This window comes from Pelmatolapia mariae, linkage group LG3_W, assembly GCF_036321145.2.
Source record: "Pelmatolapia mariae isolate MD_Pm_ZW linkage group LG3_W, Pm_UMD_F_2, whole genome shotgun sequence".
Taxonomy (NCBI): domain Eukaryota; kingdom Metazoa; phylum Chordata; class Actinopteri; order Cichliformes; family Cichlidae; genus Pelmatolapia; species Pelmatolapia mariae.
The window spans coordinates 44,034,062-44,052,396 of record NC_086229.1 but is presented as its reverse complement, the minus strand read 5'-3'; the positions used below and the strand labels follow the sequence as shown (position 1 = coordinate 44,052,396).

General features: G+C 41.7%; 1 protein-coding gene and 1 long non-coding RNA gene across 4 annotated transcripts in view; one reads left to right on the top strand and one right to left on the bottom strand.

The window, feature by feature from the left end:
* Positions 1-555: 555 nt before the first annotated feature.
* Positions 556-18,335, bottom strand: part of LOC134624477 (collagen alpha-6(IV) chain-like) — a 149,101-nt gene continuing 131,321 nt past the window's right edge. For both annotated transcript variants that reach the window (XM_063469458.1, XM_063469459.1), the window contains 21 exons: positions 16,982-17,200; positions 16,671-16,829; positions 13,170-13,340; positions 12,268-12,411; positions 11,607-11,729; positions 10,870-11,051; positions 10,729-10,792; positions 10,014-10,088; positions 9,468-9,575; positions 9,250-9,360; positions 9,047-9,118; positions 8,140-8,259; positions 7,932-8,048; positions 7,586-7,747; positions 7,361-7,459; positions 7,092-7,244; positions 4,756-4,872; positions 4,213-4,404; positions 3,941-4,112; positions 3,733-3,847; positions 556-3,393 (listed from right to left, as the gene is read on the bottom strand). In XM_063469458.1, the coding sequence (XP_063325528.1) occupies positions 3,133-3,393; positions 3,733-3,847; positions 3,941-4,112; positions 4,213-4,404; positions 4,756-4,872; positions 7,092-7,244; positions 7,361-7,459; positions 7,586-7,747; positions 7,932-8,048; positions 8,140-8,259; positions 9,047-9,118; positions 9,250-9,360; positions 9,468-9,575; positions 10,014-10,088; positions 10,729-10,792; positions 10,870-11,051; positions 11,607-11,729; positions 12,268-12,411; positions 13,170-13,340; positions 16,671-16,829; positions 16,982-17,200 (2,936 nt within the window). In that variant the 3' untranslated portion in view covers positions 556-3,132. The remainder of the gene's footprint in view (positions 3,394-3,732; positions 3,848-3,940; positions 4,113-4,212; positions 4,405-4,755; positions 4,873-7,091; positions 7,245-7,360; positions 7,460-7,585; positions 7,748-7,931; positions 8,049-8,139; positions 8,260-9,046; positions 9,119-9,249; positions 9,361-9,467; positions 9,576-10,013; positions 10,089-10,728; positions 10,793-10,869; positions 11,052-11,606; positions 11,730-12,267; positions 12,412-13,169; positions 13,341-16,670; positions 16,830-16,981; positions 17,201-18,335) is intronic.
* LOC134624486 (uncharacterized) lies at positions 9,257-16,795 on the top strand. 2 transcript variants are annotated; one of them, XR_010093565.1, is made up of 7 exons: positions 9,257-9,395; positions 9,498-9,551; positions 9,820-9,868; positions 10,884-11,084; positions 11,565-11,714; positions 16,017-16,525; positions 16,687-16,795. It is a non-coding gene; the product is annotated as an uncharacterized LOC134624486 (long non-coding RNA). The 2 variants fall into 2 exon arrangements; XR_010093566.1 differs by lacking the exon at positions 9,498-9,551.

The window sequence follows — 18,335 nt, the reverse complement described above, 5'->3', positions numbered from 1 at the left end:
GATGCACAAGTTAAAATTTAGTTTGGATTTTCTCTAATCCACACATGGTCAAAAGTATATTCCTCCACTAAACTTTGGGTTAATGTCCTTTGGTAAGATGATTTTGGTAGCCATAAACAACCGTATACTTCCAGCTGGATTGACCACTGTTCTTGGCAGAATGGTAGAGTTAATTAAAGCTTGTTGGTTTTCTGAGATGGACCATGGAGGCATTGGGAAGGCCTATCCCTTCTGTAAAGGTTAGCCTGCTTTATCTATTCTAAAAACAGTTTTGATATGTGTTTGGAGTCATTGTCCCATCAGAACACCCAAATGTGCTCATGTTTCAACCGCCTTGCTGTATCTTCTATTGCTCTATTACATCCACTTTGTGAAATGAACCAGCACCACTGGCAGCAACATTTGGTTTTGCGACCCAGAAGTCTGACTCCAAACATTACAACTAGTCACAAACACACCAGCCACCTAAAAAAAATACAGATTTTATATTTAAATTCACTTCAGTTCCTCATGTTGAACAAAAAACAAAAAACATGCATTTGTTAAGTAGTTTTGAGACTTTATTTCAAAGTGTGTGAGCACAGAAACACACATTACAGGAACAGACATGTTGCGTTGCCACTTTTGATTTGTTATGGATCCTCTTTGAGGAAAACTGCATTTCTTTTCTGTCACTCAGGGCTCTTAAAGCATGTTTCTCCATTTGGCTCTGAACGTGCGGTGAAGTCCAAACTGGCAATAAAGTGTGCTGTTAGCATCTCCTAAATCATCAGCGGTGAATATATCTCCCATATAAAAACACAGGCATGTTTTCCTTTCTGTAAAATTTAATGTACACATCATTAGCTTCCCATTCCCTCACATCTCAGTAAATAAAACCAGGGGATAGTGTCATGACTCAATAATTACAAATCTAGATTACAAAACAAGCAATACAGACAAAAATGTACTATGTGGTACAGCGTTAAAGTCAGGGCTACCAGCAGAGAGAGACGTGCTAGAGGTCGTAGTGGTTACAAGTCATGCTGTCGCTTCCACTGTCCAAGCACAGATGAACGTGTTTGACTCAGAGGAAAACCAAATTTAATGCAAAAACATGATACATTTTTCTCATTTTTTGTGTGTTTTTGTATTTGTTTTTGCAAAATCTATATTTAAAGGCACAGAATTGTCCTTTTGCCATCTTCTTACCTGTCCGAGGACACAAAAACAAAAGAAAAGAAAATAACTGAGTAACAACATCATAGACCTTTGCGCTAACATGATTTGCTGAAAAATACAGTAAGCACTATGTACAGCAATAATTCATCTATCAGAGAGCGTGTGTTTTGTTTCTTTTTGCAAAATGCAAACGAATGGCAGCCTTAAAAAGTGTGATATACTCAAAAGAAATACTTGTTTGGTCGCAGCATAGAGAAAACCTGTGAGAGTGGAGGTGGAGATATGTATGCCCCTCTGATGTTCTGAACCATCTGTGTCCACATCAGTGCAATAACAACAGCTCTCTATTGTCATTTCAGCTGTTGCACAGAAAAATCTGACTTGACCTTTAAAGTCATACTAAAGGTAACGTAGCAGCAACCTGAGAGTCCCACTGTGAAATGTACACAGGCTTACGTGAAGCTTACGCTGGGACTTTGACATGTTTAGGAATACTTTAGATTGTTTCTAAGTTCCTTCTGTTCCCCAAAACAGATGATGCTTTTCACCTTCTATATGAAAAACAGCACTTAAAGAAATGAAACTTGCTTGTTTATCATAGTTTCTGTTGGAGTCCAATAAACAAAATACTTCTAGTCTTTTTTTGTTTATACAACAAATAATTTGCTAATGAGTTATAGTTTTCCACAGATTTTTTAATCATTGCATGAAGCTAAAACTCCTTTAATTCACACGTCTGATTGTAAGGCACCAAAAAATAATCCAAATATCACAAAAACTTAAAAACAAAGGATAGCTTCAACACCATTTTTACCTCAAGCAAGTCACATGTCTTGGCAAGTTGATTTTCAAACCAATAATGAAATGACCGAAATCAAATATACTGCAGGTATTGATGCCACACATGAAAAAATCCCCAGTGTGTTTACAGTGGGCACCTTCGTGGTGCTAAACTGCTGTAGAATAAAATGTTTATGAAGAAAACAGGTTTCATCTTCCCAAAGATGGGATTTCAAGGAAGCTTTACATCTGCTTTGCTCAGATCAGCCCAATAAGATAATGCAAACTCACTTTAAAACCTTAAAATCAACCAGCAATCTGTAATTTTACTCTCAACTCACATTAAGCTCTTATGTACCCACTTCAAACGTGATCAGCCCATTGAAAAGCATTTGTAGGCTTGTCTGTCCCATAGATATGACAGTCAGACGTCTCTCTGTACCCAGTAGTTGTGCAGAAAGGGCCTTACCCAGTTTGATCTTATGTAGATATGAATAACATTGTAGTAAAATCTCAGGTAGCCCTCAAAGTTGAGCTTTCTCATAGATTACAAATACTTTATGCTTGTCTATGTCTTAAACCTAACTGAACAGCAATCATGAGTTCACGAACAATCAGCCCGTCTCCATGGCTTTCCACTAGTCAGCATTAAAAGAGTTGGTGTAGAGACTTCCTGCCTGCTGTCAGTATCTATGGGAGCGATAAGAAACAATAATGGCCAACTTCCTGAGCTGATAACGTTTAAATTGGGTGCTTAATGTGTGTTTGTGGGGCACTTGTTTGCTAAATGGGGGTGGGGGCACTCTCCGAGGTAGCCGAGAATGATTCTCGCTGACATCTGTCACAAGAAAGCTGACATGTAATAAACACATACATAAACAATAGCACCATTATCAGTGATAATCTCGAGAAGATCGCTCACACTGGAACTCTTCTCTTTCCTCCTCCTACCTCCAGCTTCTTCTTCTTTTTTTTAATAAGCCTACAGGGGATTAAAAAAAAACTCTCAAAATGGGGTCGATGTTGCTCGACTCGATTCTGAAACCATCACAGCACAGGAGAAAGGTCCATTCAGTCAGTCACGTGTTCTTTTTTCAATCCATCTCATCCTCAATCATAAATTCTTGAAATGTTAGTGAATCCCCTCCTGATGTTTCCCCGCTTCACTCCTCCACCTTTCACCTTTGCCTACTACAAGATCTTGCTGCACACTTGGCAGCGGCTGACTCTGAAGCGCTCCTGGCCTCCCTTCAGGGTCTCCTTGTCTGGCGAGAAGGTAAACTCATTTTTGGGATCCACGGTTGTCAGCCAGAAGCTGTATTTATTGGCAAAGTAGTGGCAGGTGCCCCTGGCGCCATTGCACTCGATGAACGGAGTTGCCCGGAAGTCCTCCAGACAGGAGCCGGGAGACACCAAGGACTGACCGCCGCCCTCAGCACCAGCTGCTGTGTGCTGTGTCAGAAATGAAAGGACATTTTTTTTATAAATATGACATCTATGAAGACAATTTCAGGCATTTGGCCTCTAAATGTTCTAAAAAGTCTCTAATGAAATGTGCAGTCCTCCACTAAGTTCCTGCATTAAGTATTTTATGTGTATTAGGTAACATAAAAATCAGTTTAATAAATGTAAAGGGACAGTATAAGTGGAAATGTTCCCATCCTGAAATGTTTGTTTTAGGGAAGGAATTATTTTATATTTCGCAGCATACAGAACCAATGGGGAGAAATAATCTCTTTATCTAATTGCTGATCTAAATCTTTTTGGTAGAAGCTGCTATTAACTACGTACCATTAGGAAGGAGTATCCTATCCAGAGACTCCTCCAGCTGGGAGGACAGTTGGGGATTGTCGTATCCTGACTGTGGACTGCCACTGCCTGAGATGGAGCCTCACATACTGAACACCTGTGTTATTCATATAATCAGGGGAAAGCCTCATTAGTTGTATGCACATGTATATGATAGGCAGCTTGACTAAAGTAACACAGTGTACAATACCTGCTGATGTAAGGTCTTATCTCCTCCTTTTCCACGGGCATCATGGGTATGGGTGCGGTCGTGGAGAGCCAGTAGGATTTATCGTTGCGGCTAGCGTAGTAGCAAATCTCGCTGGGCGAGCAGTAGAGGAAGGGGATCGTGTTGAACCTGGGGAGACACGACCCCGGCTGACCTGAAGAGACAAAGGGATGTTTTACACCTTTAATTGTGCCACACAAAGACTGCTATAACTAGCATTTATGGTTCATAAGAGCCTGAGAGTGTTTTCATACCGAGGTCTTGGTTGTGTGCCTTCTCCTGTCCCTCTACATACAGCAGACTGTAGCCCTCCCACAGTTTGGCCATGCCTTGAGGACACATGGGAACCTGGGCGTTCTGGCTGTGCTTAACCAGAGTGTAGCCGATGCTGTGGCTGCGGCCGACGCTGCCGGGAATGCCGGGAGGGCCAATTGTACCAGGTAACCCTGAAGAAGATGGGGGAATGAAAATGAACATGCTAGAAGTGATAAGCTATTAAAAAGTATTATTATTACTACTTTTAAATCTTACAAAATGTTACTGCAACTACTTTTAAAATATAAACACAAATTAAAATCAGTACTGCAGTCTATGAAAAGAGAAATGAGTGTTTGGTCCAAATAAAAACACTAAGAGGTGACTATGGCAAGAATTTAATAAAAAATGGTTTGGTAAGTTGTTTTTTTTTTGTTTTTTTTTAAACAACAAACTGCAGTAGAAAACTGTTTATTTGTCATCAGCTTATTCAGAACCTGTGGAAAACAAGAAAACGGTCAAAGATAAACAAAAATCCTGACCTTGTGCTCCAGGGGATCCAGGGAAACCAGGAGGTCCGGGATCCCCAAGAGGTCCTTGAAAACCAGGACCTCCAGTCCTGCCCAGTCTACCCGATGGACCAGGGTTACCCACAGTACCTGCAGCAGGAGAATATTTTACACTGCATATCATTCATTTTTCATCTTCTCACTTTATCATTGTTTTTTTTCTCTCTGTACATTAAAACATGCCAGATTAGCTGCATATTATTTATATTGATGTAGGGGGAAATAGATTTAAAAAATCTATATTAAAAACTTTTAACTTCTTTCACTTTGTTTGCATTTGAATGGAAGCAAACCAGCTTATTCTAAGCTGAACAAACAGCTCCTGTTTCCTGCAGGATAAGAAGGATAATGCTCCTCCATCGCCATCTTATTGTGATGGAGGGATTGGTGTGTCCTAGAAGCTATGTTGTTGGTGGCAATTTACCTCAGGTATGTTCTCCCAAAGCAACTTATTCTGGGTGAAAAGGGTAAACTAAGTTTGAATCACGCAAACCATTTGGATCATTGTGCCTTGGCTGGACTGGAGTTAAAAAGGCCCCATGCTTGAGCCAAACCTAGAGGAGGACATTGTCAGCAAGTGAATGGTGGTCAGGGTTTAGCCCATGAGGCCACCCTTCCTGTGGACACATTACTTGCAGGAGGAGTCTGATACAGAGTGGATTAGGCAGTGGTTGAAAGTCTGTGGTTGATGGTCTGATTCCGAGTTGCTAAAACTGACTTTGGGTACATGAAATGTCACTAGCCTGAGCAAGTGCTTAAGGCCAAGAGATACCGGCTTGATATAGTGGAACTTGCCTCAATGCACAGGTTGGGTTCATAAACAGTTTCATGCAGAGTTGTTGTACTTTGCTCCACTCTGCAGCTGCCCTTGGTGAGAGCTATTGGGTATACTTACAATCCCTTGGCTGGGTACATGCACATTGGGAGTTTTCTCTAAAGGACGACAGGGTCGGGGAATGGGACTTGACTGTTGTTTGCGCTTACGTGTCAAATAATAGTTCAGAGTACACAGCCTTCTTGGGTTCCCTGAGTGGGGTGCGGAAAAATACCCCACTTTGTGACTTCATTGTCCTTCTGGGGGACTTTAACACTCAATGACAATGACAGTGTGACCTTGGGAAAGTGTGACTGGGAGAAACAGTTTGTCTGAACCCGAAAGGTGTTCTGTTATTGGATTTCTGCTCTAACGACAGCTTACCCTTACTGAACACCATCTTCGAATGCATGGGAGTCCATTAGTGGACCTGGCACTAGGACTTCCCGGGCCGAAGGTCAATGATCAGCTTTGTAATTGCATAATCAGATATGTCAGATATGCAGCCTTATATTCTGGAGACTCGGGTGAAGAGAGGAGTAGAGCTGTCGTTAGAACAAGCTGGACCAGGTGGCAGGTTGGAATTTTAGACAAGACAGGCACACACAAACAGACAGTGAGGGTGTGCTGGAAACATTTGGCAGAGCCCCTGGTCCCCTTCAAATCCCACCTTCTGTTGGCTTCATCAAGCAATGTCTTCCAACTCGGTCCCGGGCAGTTTATGGCAGAGAGAGACACGGAGAGATGAGAATTAACACCTCAAAGTTCAAGGCCATGGTCCTCAGTTGGAAAAGCGTAGAGTGCCTCTTTGGGGTAGGGGACAAGTTACTTTCCTCTTATATCTCTGGGTCTTGTTCACAAGTGAGGGGAGAGAGGAGCAGGTGGCTGACAGATGGATTCAAGCTGCATCTGCAGTGATGTGAATGCTGCATTGGTCCATCATGATAAAGAGAGAGCTGATTTACTGGTCAATCTACATTCCTACTCTTACTCATGAGTAAGGCCTGGTCAAGAGCTCTGGGTAGTTACTGAAAGAATCAGATCGCAGATACGAGAGGTGGAAATGAGCTTTCTCTCAAGAGTTGTTGGGTTCAGCCTTAGAGACAGGATGAGGAGCTCAGCCACTTGGAAGAGACTTGGAGAAGTCCCTTACTAATCCTTGACATTGAAAGAAGCCAGTTGAGGTAGTTCAGGCATCTGACTAAGGTCCGTCCCAGGTGCTTCCTAGGTGAGGTGTTCTCCGTGAGGGCCCTGACGCAGATTGAGGACATGCTGGAGGGATTACGTATGTTGGCTGGCTTGGGAAAACCTTGATGTACCCACCCAAAAGAGCTGGAAGAAATGACTGAGGAGAAGGAAGTTTGGATGTCTCTGTTATAATGGTGCCCCCATAACTCTGTTCAGGATAAGTGGATGCAGATAGATGGATGCATGCATGCAAAGATGGATGGATATAATTAATAAATTTACACTTTGTTTGTGCCTTCAAACTCACCTTTACGCCCAGGAAAACCAGACTGACCAGGCTCTCCAGGGTTACCAGGGCTTCCTCTTTCACCAGGGACACCCGGATCACCTTGTGGATATGGCCCATTTGGCAGTGGAGCTGGAAATACGATTCCAGGCAAACCTTTCGGACCTGGAAACCCTGGAAGGGAAAGGGTGGAGAAAAAGAGGGATGAAGGAAAGATAAAAGGTAGAAGAAAATTAAGAAGAAATTGTGGGAAAAAGAGTGGGGGAAATTAAAGACTTATGCTGTCCTACCTCTAATTCCTGCCGTTCCTTTGCTTCCAGGAAAACCAGAGTCACCTCTAAAACCCTTGACACCAGGAATTCCAGCAAAACCACCATCACCCTTTTGTCCTGAAGGGCAAATACATAATGTTTCAGTTTATCTTTTTTTTTTTTAATTGAAAACATGTAGGAGCAAACATAGAAATGAAGAAGCAGCATTTTTAGTTCATGCCATGTATTTTAGCCATACTCCACCTTTTAAACCAGGTCTGCCAGGGAATCCAGGGCCTCCAGGTAATCCTGGTTCACCCTTTGTACCAGGGGTCGCTGGGAAGCCTGGCAGACCAGGGTCACCTCTGTCTCCCTGAGCTGTGCCTGGACCAGGTGGGCCGGGAAGACCTGGAGGACCTTGGACACCTGTAAGAAAGAAAAAAGGAGAGGAAGAGAGAAATTCAATTCAAGGAAGGTTGAATAAATTAACGTTAAGGGAAAAAGAAAGAAAACTAAGCATAGAAATGTATAGGAGAATATAAAGGGAAAAAAGAAAAAATGTGAAAAAAGAAAACAAAATCATCAAAATTGATTAAGGAAATGTATTTACCATACTGTCCATCCAGTCCAGGGAGACCTGCATCTCCTGTAGGTCCAGGAAAGCTTTCTATTGATCTGGGTCCAGGAGGTCCAGGAATACCTGGGCTCCCTTTTAATCCAGAAGGACCTGATATACAGAAAGACAAAAATAATCTATTTCTACATATATTATTGCACATTCAATCTGCACCTTTTTATTTCATTGAAGTCTATTTCACCTGGTTCTCCTCTTTGTCCTTTTTGGCCAGGATACCCTGGAACACCAGGTTGGGAAACACCTCTTTCTCCCTTCAACCCTGGACTACCAGAAGGGCCAGGGCTACCTCCCAGAATTGCACCTAGATTAAAAACAATAAATTTGTTAAATCTTCCATCTTTGCAAGTCTAAAACAATCAGAAGTATTTTGACCCTGATGAAGAGGGTGAAAAGGTTGAGCTTTGCCAAAGCTGTATGCCTCACAGCTTTGAATAATTAGCTTTCCTTTTCTGCAGACACACAAAGGGCTAATATGCAAAACTGCTCATCTTTCCTCAGTTATCGAGCCATAACTACTAGATACATTTCAATTTTTAAACAGTTCAAAAAATTCCCATATGGCCATTGGAACACAGAGCAATTCAGCAGGTTTTTGAGGGGGTCTGAAGCAATGGGATTAGCAAAGTTTTCTCTTTTCCACAATTCCACGATAAGCATGGAGTTCCAAAGGGTTCTGTGCTAGTACTAATTCTATTTACATTATACATGCTTTCCTTCGGGAGTATCATGAGAAGCTACAGCATACATTTTCACTGTGATGCAGATGACACCCAACTTAATCTGTCCATGAAGCCAGATAACACACACCAATTAGTTAAACTGCAGGAATGTCTGAAAGACATAAAGACCTCGATTAACTATAATTTCCTGCTTCCCAATTGCCCCTTTAACCCCAAAGTGAAGCTCTAGGAATTCATCTACTCTTATTGGGTCATGCTAAGATTACCTTTAGCTTTGGATTATCTGGCTTATTGTACAACTCATTTTGTTTACTGAGTACTGAGTGAGTAGTGAGCTGTGAAATAAACATGGCTATAGACTGCCACATGAAGTATAGAATCAGCTGGTGTGTGAAATGTGATTCTTGCCTGGGTTTCCAGGCAGGCCTTTAGGTCCTGCTAGGCCATTAAGGCCATCCAAACCAGGTGGTCCAGAAAAACCTAAAATAACAAAAATAAAACAAACAAACAAACATTAAAAAACACTGGAAAAGGCAATTTTTTAACCTCATTTGGAAAAATCATTGTAAGATTAGTGTATGAATGTAGTGGATTTTCTTTTTTCCTTTCACCTTTAAACCCACGATTTCCAGGGAATCCAGGCAGACCAGGAACCCCATCAGGTCCCCTTCCTATTCCTGGCAATCCAGGCTGACCCTTTGGTCCAGGGAAACCAGGAGAGCCTGCAGAGAAGAAAAACTACATCTCAACACTTCCTGTAAATAGAAATCTCTATGAAGTCACGAAGGAATTACTGCAACAGGATGTTGTTTTCTTAGGGGTTACTCACCCATTATTCCATACCGTCCCTGTTCACCAGGAATCCCCTTCTGCCCGAGGAAACCTGGATTTCCTGGAAACCCATTATCGCCAGGTTCACCAACTTTCCCTTGGTCGCCTGTTGACATATTTAAAATGTTTTAAAACTTCTGAAGAAATCAGTGGTTGGAGACCAACTATGATCTCCCAAAAAGCTTGTCCCACAGTAATAAGAATTTATTCACCCCTACTAAATATATTTATTTTGCTAAAAATAAAATATAAAGGAAATGTATATTCTGCTCCATTTCAACAAATTTATAAAACATGATAACAACAACACTACAAGTGATGTGCTGCTGGATGCTTTTCTTTATTTACAGAGATGTGAAAAGGGAAAGACCATCTCTGAATCGAGGAGGGGGCCTAAAGGTACATCTTTCACCATCTTACAATGCTGTGATTGTAGCCGTTCCCCAACTCTCTGTGAATGGTACTCATGGCCATTGATCAGTGGTTGCTGATCAATGGTCATGACAAATAAAGTTTCGCCATAACCGAGTAAGGTGAGTCTTACCTGGGATCCCTGAATCTCCTTGCCGGCCTTTAAGTCCTGGTGCTCCAGGATAACCAAAAGTTTCTCCAGGTAGTCCTAAGAGAAAAAAGCATTTAAGTCAATGGATGTTTGCATTTGATTATGAACAGATGTAAAGAAGATGTTTATCACTAGACTTCATATGTACTAGTGCTGTGCGATATGACCAAAATCTCATATCCCGATATAAGACATTTATCGTCCCGACAACGATATAAATCACAAAAATTTAACATTTTCTGTAAATTCTGTGAATCTCAGGCAACTTGTGTGAAGCTGGGTGTCGTGTACCTTATTTTAGGTATTTTCTTTAATGCATATTCCAAAATTTGACGTTTGAGAATAATGTATATTATCATCACGTCAGTTTATTTTGAAAAGTCGGAACAGGATCTTCGGCTTTATTGTGACAGATTTATGTGGAAAATAAACAAGTGGACAGCGGAGCCACATGCTGGGCTTACCGTTGTTGTTGCTAACAACAATGCATAAAAACAGTCGCTTGCCCATGCATAGTGCGGTTATTTTAAATATAAGAGAAAGTGAGAACTTTAAGAAATTAATATAGCCACTACAATATTGCCGTAAACAGTTTATTTTGCGACACAACGAAACAAATGATAGCGTAATACAGACGTTTTCATATCATCATCTGATGTATGTCATCATATCGAACAGCACTAATATGTACTCTCACCTTTGGCACCAGGCCGACCAACTTCTCCAGGCCTTCCAGGTAAACCTGGAAAGCCATTATTGCCCTAAAAAAAAAAAAAAAAATCTGAATTTTAGTCTCTGCATGGCAAAATTTGCTACATGTATATGCATCTTTTCTTACTTTTGGTCCCACAGTGCCGGGGAATCCCATAATTCCAGATTCTCCTTTTTGTCCAGAGAAGCCTGGAAGTCCTGGTTCCCCAGAAAAGCCAGGTTCTCCCAGCAGCCCTTTACTCAGATCAAGGAAACCAGGAACTCCAGGTCGTCCCGGGCGACCAGGTGCACCTGGCTGACCCTTGTCACCTGTTAACCCAGAGAAAGAGTTTGTAACACAAGGTGATGGATGTTCACAGCAGCAAAAAGCAGTTAAATACTTTATTAGACAGTCTAAATTTTGCAGAAGTGCACAGTACTTGATATTTTGTTTGTTTGTTAAGCTGAGAGGTATCCCAACACAGGCAACTGTAGATGCTCTCTGTCTGCGAGGCAGTATTTCCACTAATCTGAGTCACTGCCCTGGCCCTCTTTATTGTGTTGATCCTCTCAGTACTTTCTGAAGTGCTGCTAATCACACAGACTATGGTTAATGATGAAGGGCGTGCCTCAGTTATTGTTTTCTTCCTGACGCAATTGATATTAATTGATATTATTTTAAATGCTAGTTATGCTTCCTCCACCAATTCAATGTTGAAGTCCTCATCTATGAAAAAAATTCTTATTTTAAAAAATATGTAACAAATATGAATCTCTTCTCTAAATGATTTAAAATTCACCAGAAGCTCCTAATAAAGTCTGCAGTTCATTTATGCTCTTCAGATTATCCGGTGACGTTCTGAAAGAAGCAAAGCACTATGTTACCTCTGGGTCCAGTAAAGCCAGAAAAGCCGGGTATTCCAGGGTCTCCGATGTCTCCTTTCTCTACAAGCTGAGATGAAAGAGGTCTACCAGGAAGTCCGGCTGGACCAGGTAATCCTCTGTCACCTGCCAAAGTAAAAACAGAGGAGTGTTGGTGCAAAGACACAGTTCATGCTACTTGACTGATAAATTCTTGGCCCTGAAAGATAACCAAAATGTTGATGACGTGGTTCCAAAACAGGGGTCTCCATCATGAGAGCCAGTTGTTGTGGTGGTTCAACCAAACACAGTCTCTGAAAAAACTTCTCATGGTGCCCAAAATTTAGGATGAGCATCTAATGGTGTGAGCCCTGCAGAAACCTACCAATCAATGGGAATGCCTTAGGACAAATGGAATTCAAATGTACAAAAACTAAATATCTGGGATGCCATTAAAAGTCTAACTTGTTCATGTGAGATTGTTTACAGCAAGTGCCCTTGAGATGCTGTTGTGACAGAGCCAAGTATTAGGCGGGAACAAAACAAACAGAGGGGGAATTGTAGCCATGCGTAACCATGTCACACAGTTTGCCTCATGATAACCTCAAGGAGTAGTATTAGCATTGCTAATTTATTCATTATTCACCCAGGATCAGTATACTTATTCCTTTTGGGGACATTTTACCTTTAGTTCCAAAGAATCCAGGTGACCCAGGGCGTCCATTTGCTCCAGGCACTCCAGGCTGTCCTTTCACTCCGGGAAATCCTGAGCTGCCAGGACGTCCTGGGAATCCAGGGAAGCCCATCATTCCTTGGAAGCCTCTGTCACCTGTGGAAATTAGGATAGTTAGTCACTATTATGATATCTGTAACAAAGCACAATGGCAGTGACAATGTCAGTAATACTGCACAGGTAACTGAAACATATGAAGCAGAGAAAAGTGAAAAGTTTTCCCGTCATTGGTTGGCTTTATTGTGCAAACTAATAAGAATTAAAATGAACTGAGTTGTCATGCTTCCCTTAGGCAGCATCATTCAAGGGTATAGCACACATTTTCTTTGTTATACAGATGACACTCAGGTTTATCTATCCTCGAAGCCTGACGACACAAACCTGCAAAAGTGTGCGTTAAACGGAAGGAATGTCTTAAAGACATACAGACTTGATGACCTCTAAATTCTGATGAAACTGAGGTCATTGCACTTGGCCCTAAAAATCATGCAAACATATTGTCCAACCTAATTATCTGGGCTTTTACTAACACTGTGAGATATCTTGGAGTTGTTTGACCAGAATTTGTAATTCATTGTTATCGGGCTGTCTTAAAAACTCCCTGAACAACCTTAAAAAAGGAATCTTGTTCACCACCACACCATGGTAATGACAAAAAAATATTTGATGAGATCAGTACATTGCAACATTGACCGTATTTCTGATGTTCGTACAATGGTGATATGAATTCCCCAACCAGTAGGATCACTCTGTCCATCATCATAGTCATTAAAGTCATGATCAACATCTAACACGACAACACTAAAAATGACAAATGTGGCCTTGAAAAAAACAAAAAAACAACTTCTGCAGACCCTTTCTTCCTGGCGTTCCTGGAATTCCAGCTATAGTCCCTGGTCCTGGTAAACCGGGGCGTCCCCTTGTTCCTGGTAACCCAGTAGCACCAGGTCGTCCCGGAGTTCCTTTCATCCCAGCAGGCCCTGGGAAACCTGCGTCTCCTCTCTCTCCTTTCCGACCAGGGAAACCTGCCAATAATGGAAGGAGACACAGTGAGAAAAACAAAACACTGACAACAATCTGACATTCATATAGACATATGGAAAAATGGCTGCTGGCTAATTATCTGGAAAAGCATGCAGTCTTCGGGTGCTTACCAGATTTTAAAATTACACAAATACAACCTCAAATGAACAACAACACATTTCAGGCTACACCATGTCATTATTTATTTGACAGAAAATTAAACGATACGATGATGTAGTCCAAAAGTACATCCCATGATTCAATAATAGTTAGCACCACCTTTAGCAACAATAACTTGATAATGTTCTGTATGATTTTATCAGTCACATCATTTTCTAATAATCTTGGCTCAGTATTCTTGACAGCGTTACTTCAGTTCATGAAGGTCTACAGAAATTAATGCACAGCTGGACACAGCATTTAAGTCAGGTTGAGGTCTGGACTTTAACTGGGCCTTTGTAGCACATTGTTTCTTTCTTTTTTCAGTCATTCTCATGTAAATTTGCTGCTGTGCTTGGGATCACTGTTCTGTTGCATGACCCGATTTATACCTTTATCTGTATGTCATGGTCCTGGGTTTGTGACCCAGTGTTTGTGTTTTCTGGTTTAATTTGTATTGGTTCTGTTTCCATGTCTCCCCTGTGTCGATGCTCCATGTGTAGTCCATCACGCATGTTAAGTTCTGTCTCCATGTTTATTCATCTGTTTCGTGTCTCTCGCTCCCTTGGTTCCCTGTGTTCAGTTAGTCCAGGGGTGTCGAACTCCAGGCCTTGAGGGCCGGTGTCCTGCAGGTTTTAGATCTCACCCTGGGTCAACACACCTGAATCAAATGATTGGTTCATTACCAGGCCTCTAGAGAACTTCAAGACATGTTGAGCAGGTAATTTAGCCATTTAAATCAGCTGTGATGAATCAAGGACACATCTAAAACCTGCAGGACACCGGCCCTCGAGGCCTGGAGTTTGACACCTGTGAGTTAGTCCATGCCTTAGTGTGTGTGTGTCTCATGTTTCCTGTTTTATTTTGATAGTCTGTTGTCCTGTCAGTTTTGCTTCCTCCCTGTCTGTTATGTCTGATTAGTTCCAGCTGTGTTTCCCCCTGTTTCCCATCATCTTGTTATCCTCCGTGTAACTAGTCTGCTGCCTGTTGTTTCGTTACTTAGTAACGCAGTAACACAGTGTGCATACGGGAAAGTAACAGTAATCTAATTACTTTTTTGTAGTAGTAATCCCTGACTTCTCTCGCTACTTGAAAAAAGTAATCGGATTACATCATTTTTAACGCATTACTGCCCATCTCTGATAATGACCTTTAACATTTAACATGACAACTGAGCCCTGTAGAGTCTGAGATATACCTCTTGTGCATTTTCTCTGAGCATTGCAGGACTGATTGAAGGCGAATTTGCTGGTAGGACCGCTCCTGGGAACACTTTTTATGCAATGCTTCTTTTCGCTTTTGTTTTTGTTTATTAAATACACAATGCAACATGCTTTGTAGTTCATCTGAGGCTGTGTTTGCCTAATTTTAAGACCTGCTAAGGACCAGACTATCTTTATTATGTTCTTATAGGTACAACCTTAGGATTTATGCGACTTTTTGACCATAACTGTATCATAATATAATAATATGTATTATTATCTTTTGTATGATATATACACTTACCTCCAACTATCAGGTTTTAACCTAGTTTTTTAACACACATATTAAAGCAGCCTTGCAAACAGCAACAACAATGCCATCACACATTTCTTTACAATACTTCATTGCTGCGATTGGGCTGTAATTGCACCCAGATTGCAGATTTTGTTGCAAAAATATGAAAGCTCAGTGTGGCTAATTTTGATACTCACATTACAGGAGAACCAGCCGATTGGTAATCATACTGTTTCTGAGTGCAATTCCAGACTAGCAAGGTTAAGCCATCTAAAGCACACTAACTGCTACTCTTTACATTCTTAAAAAATGAACCCATTTCCAGCACATCTGTGCTGCAAAGTTGCAGCTTATCACTTTTTGATCAATGCAAGAATGTGCTGAAAATAAGAAGTCCTTTTAAGAGTGTAAAATAAAAAAGCTTCTAGCTTTGAGTTAAACAGCGTTTGCCCCCAAATCTTCAATTTTCACACAAACCTGTTACAGTTAATTCATCAAACACATCTGGAACTGATTAGACAGAAACACTTAGTTCACAATGAGGTTAGTCGTTTCTGCAAGTAAGAACAGCAAACAGTGGCTTTCACATTTCCTGTGGAAATGCTTTGTTTACAGAACTGTTACAAAATATCCATCTGGTTCAGTCTTTCTGTGGGGTGTGATGATGTCATTTCCTTCTAGCATCATAGTTTTATGTACTTAATAGTTATTGATGCAAACACAGTCACATGGCACGATTTGATGAAGCACCTCATCAAACATAGGCAAAAGTGATCCTTCTCTTAGATAATGAGGTAACACTATATTTGGAGGAGGTAAACTGCTCCACCCCCTCCCAAAAGACAAAAATAAATAAAAAACAAAAATAAAATAAAATAAATTAATTAATATGCCATTCAATTAATCAAAAATAATCTGAAAATAATAAATAATATAGGCGTTAATGTTTTACTTTGCCTCTGTATTCATTCACCTTCATATTAATTTGCCCATTTATTTCCTTTACCATCTTTTCTTTCCAGAGAAGTGGTGTTACACCCCATACGAGACTCCACGACTGCACTGTGGAGATGGACATTTGTGCGCAGCGCAGATGAGAAATGAAGGCAGCAGTTCAAGTGTTTGTTCTAATACACCAACAGCAAGAGGATGGAGGAAATGCAAGCCAAGGGTGGCGCGGCTGGGAGGGAGGAGAGATGGACAACGGGACGAGGGAAAGAGTGTCTCACCTGGGCAGCCTATAACGAGTGACCCAACACCAACAAAAAAAGGATGGAGGGATGAGAGGATGGATGGAGATGATGATGGTGGTGGTGGTGTTGGGGAAAAAAGATGAAAGTGACAAGGAGGAAGAACAGAGACATGGAAAAATACAACAATACAAAAAAAAGAGGGAGAAGACATTCTCGTGGGAGACGCAGTGTTTGATAAACAACAACACGATTCAAACGGGCAACTGTGATGATGGATGACTGTGAGAGAACGATGAGAACAAAAGAGGAATGAACCAGGGCTGGTGCAGGGATGAGAGGTGAAGGATTTCAGTAGAGATCAAAACAAAGTCATATTTCACTTTATTTTGCAATAATTCACACTAAGAATCTCTCAAAGGTACAAATCAGAGTGTAAAATGTGCAAAAAATAAAACAAAGCCCCCAAATCATTTTTTCTCTCACCTGGTGGTCCTCTCAGACCCTTGATACCATCAGGGCCAGGTCGACCAGGAATGCCACCATCTGGGTCACCTGGAAGCCCAGGAAGGCCAGGATTACCAGGAATACCGTCAACTCCGCGTTCTCCTTTTCGACCAGGAGCACCAGGACGTCCATCAAACCCTTCAAGAACAGACTTTGTTCACAAAGTGTTGCTTGCAGACGCATTTGAATGCTAAGTCAGCTGACATTTGTTATTTCAGGACACCAGTCGAATACTATGTTTTTATTTGGTTTTGTTAAAATAGGTAACTGACTTAAATCCTGCTACCCACCAGGCATTCCGGGTCCTCCAGGTGTTCCCGGCTGGCCCTTGTCTCCAGGAATTCCTGGTAAACCGTTCTGTCCAGGAAATCCAGGTGTAGCTCCTAGCACCTCTCCAGGCTGGCCCTTGGCTCCAGGACGGCCTGGGACACCGTCCTTACCCCTGGGCCCGTCAAAACTCTGCCCTGGGATACCTGGAATACCAGGGTCCCCTCTGGGTCCAGTGAAACCTGCAGGGTATGACAGGCCGAGGAACGCATTAAAATGGACAACAGTGAAGTACAGGTCCTTCTCAAAAAATTAGCATATTGTGATAAAGTTCATTATTTCCTGTAATGTACTGATAAACATTAGACTTTCATATATTTTAGATTCATTACACACAACTGAAGTAGTTCAAGCCTTTCATTGTTTTAATATTGATGATTTTGGCATACATAACTCATGAAAACCCAAAATTCTTGTCTCAAAAAATTAGCATATTTCATCCGACCAATAAAAGAAAAGTGTTTTTAATACAAAAAAAGTCAACCTTCAAATAATTATGTTCAGTTATGCACTCAATACTTGGTCGGGAATCCTTTTGCAGAAATGACTGCCTCAATGCGGCGTGGTATGGAGGCAATCAGCCTGTGGCACTGCTGAGGTGTTATGGAGGCCCAGGATGCTTCGATAGCGGCCTTAAGCTCATCCAGAGTGTTGGGTCTTGCGTCTCTCAACTTTCTCTTCACAATATCCCACAGATTCTCTATGGGGTTCAGGTCAGGAGAGTTGGCAGGCCAATTGAGCACAGTAATACCATGGTCAGTAAACCATTTACCAGTGGCTTTGGCACTGTGAGCAGGTGCCAGGTCGTGCTGAAAAATGAAATCTTCATCTCCATAAAGCTTTTCAGCAGATGGAAGCATGAAGTGCTCCAAAATCTCCTGATAGCTAGCTGCATTGACTCTGCCCTTGATAAAACACAGTGGACCAACACCGGCAGCTGACATGGCACCCCAGACCATCACTGTCTGTGGGTACTTGACACTGGACTTCAGGCATTTTGGCATTTCCCTCTCCCCAGTCTTCCTCCAGACTCTGGCACCTTGAATGACATGCAAACGTTGCTTTCATCCAAAAAAAGTACTTTGGACCACTGAGCAACAGTCCAGTGCTGCTTCTCTGTAGCCCAGGTCAGGCGCTTCTGCCGCTGTTTCTGGTTCAAAAGTGGCTTGACCTGGGGAATGCAGCACCTGTAGCCCATTTCCTGCACACGCCTGTACACGGTGGCTCTGGATGTTTCTACTCCAGACTCAGTCCACTTCTTCCGCAGGTCCCCCAAGGTCTGGAATCGGTCCTTCTCCACAATCTTCCTCAGGGTCC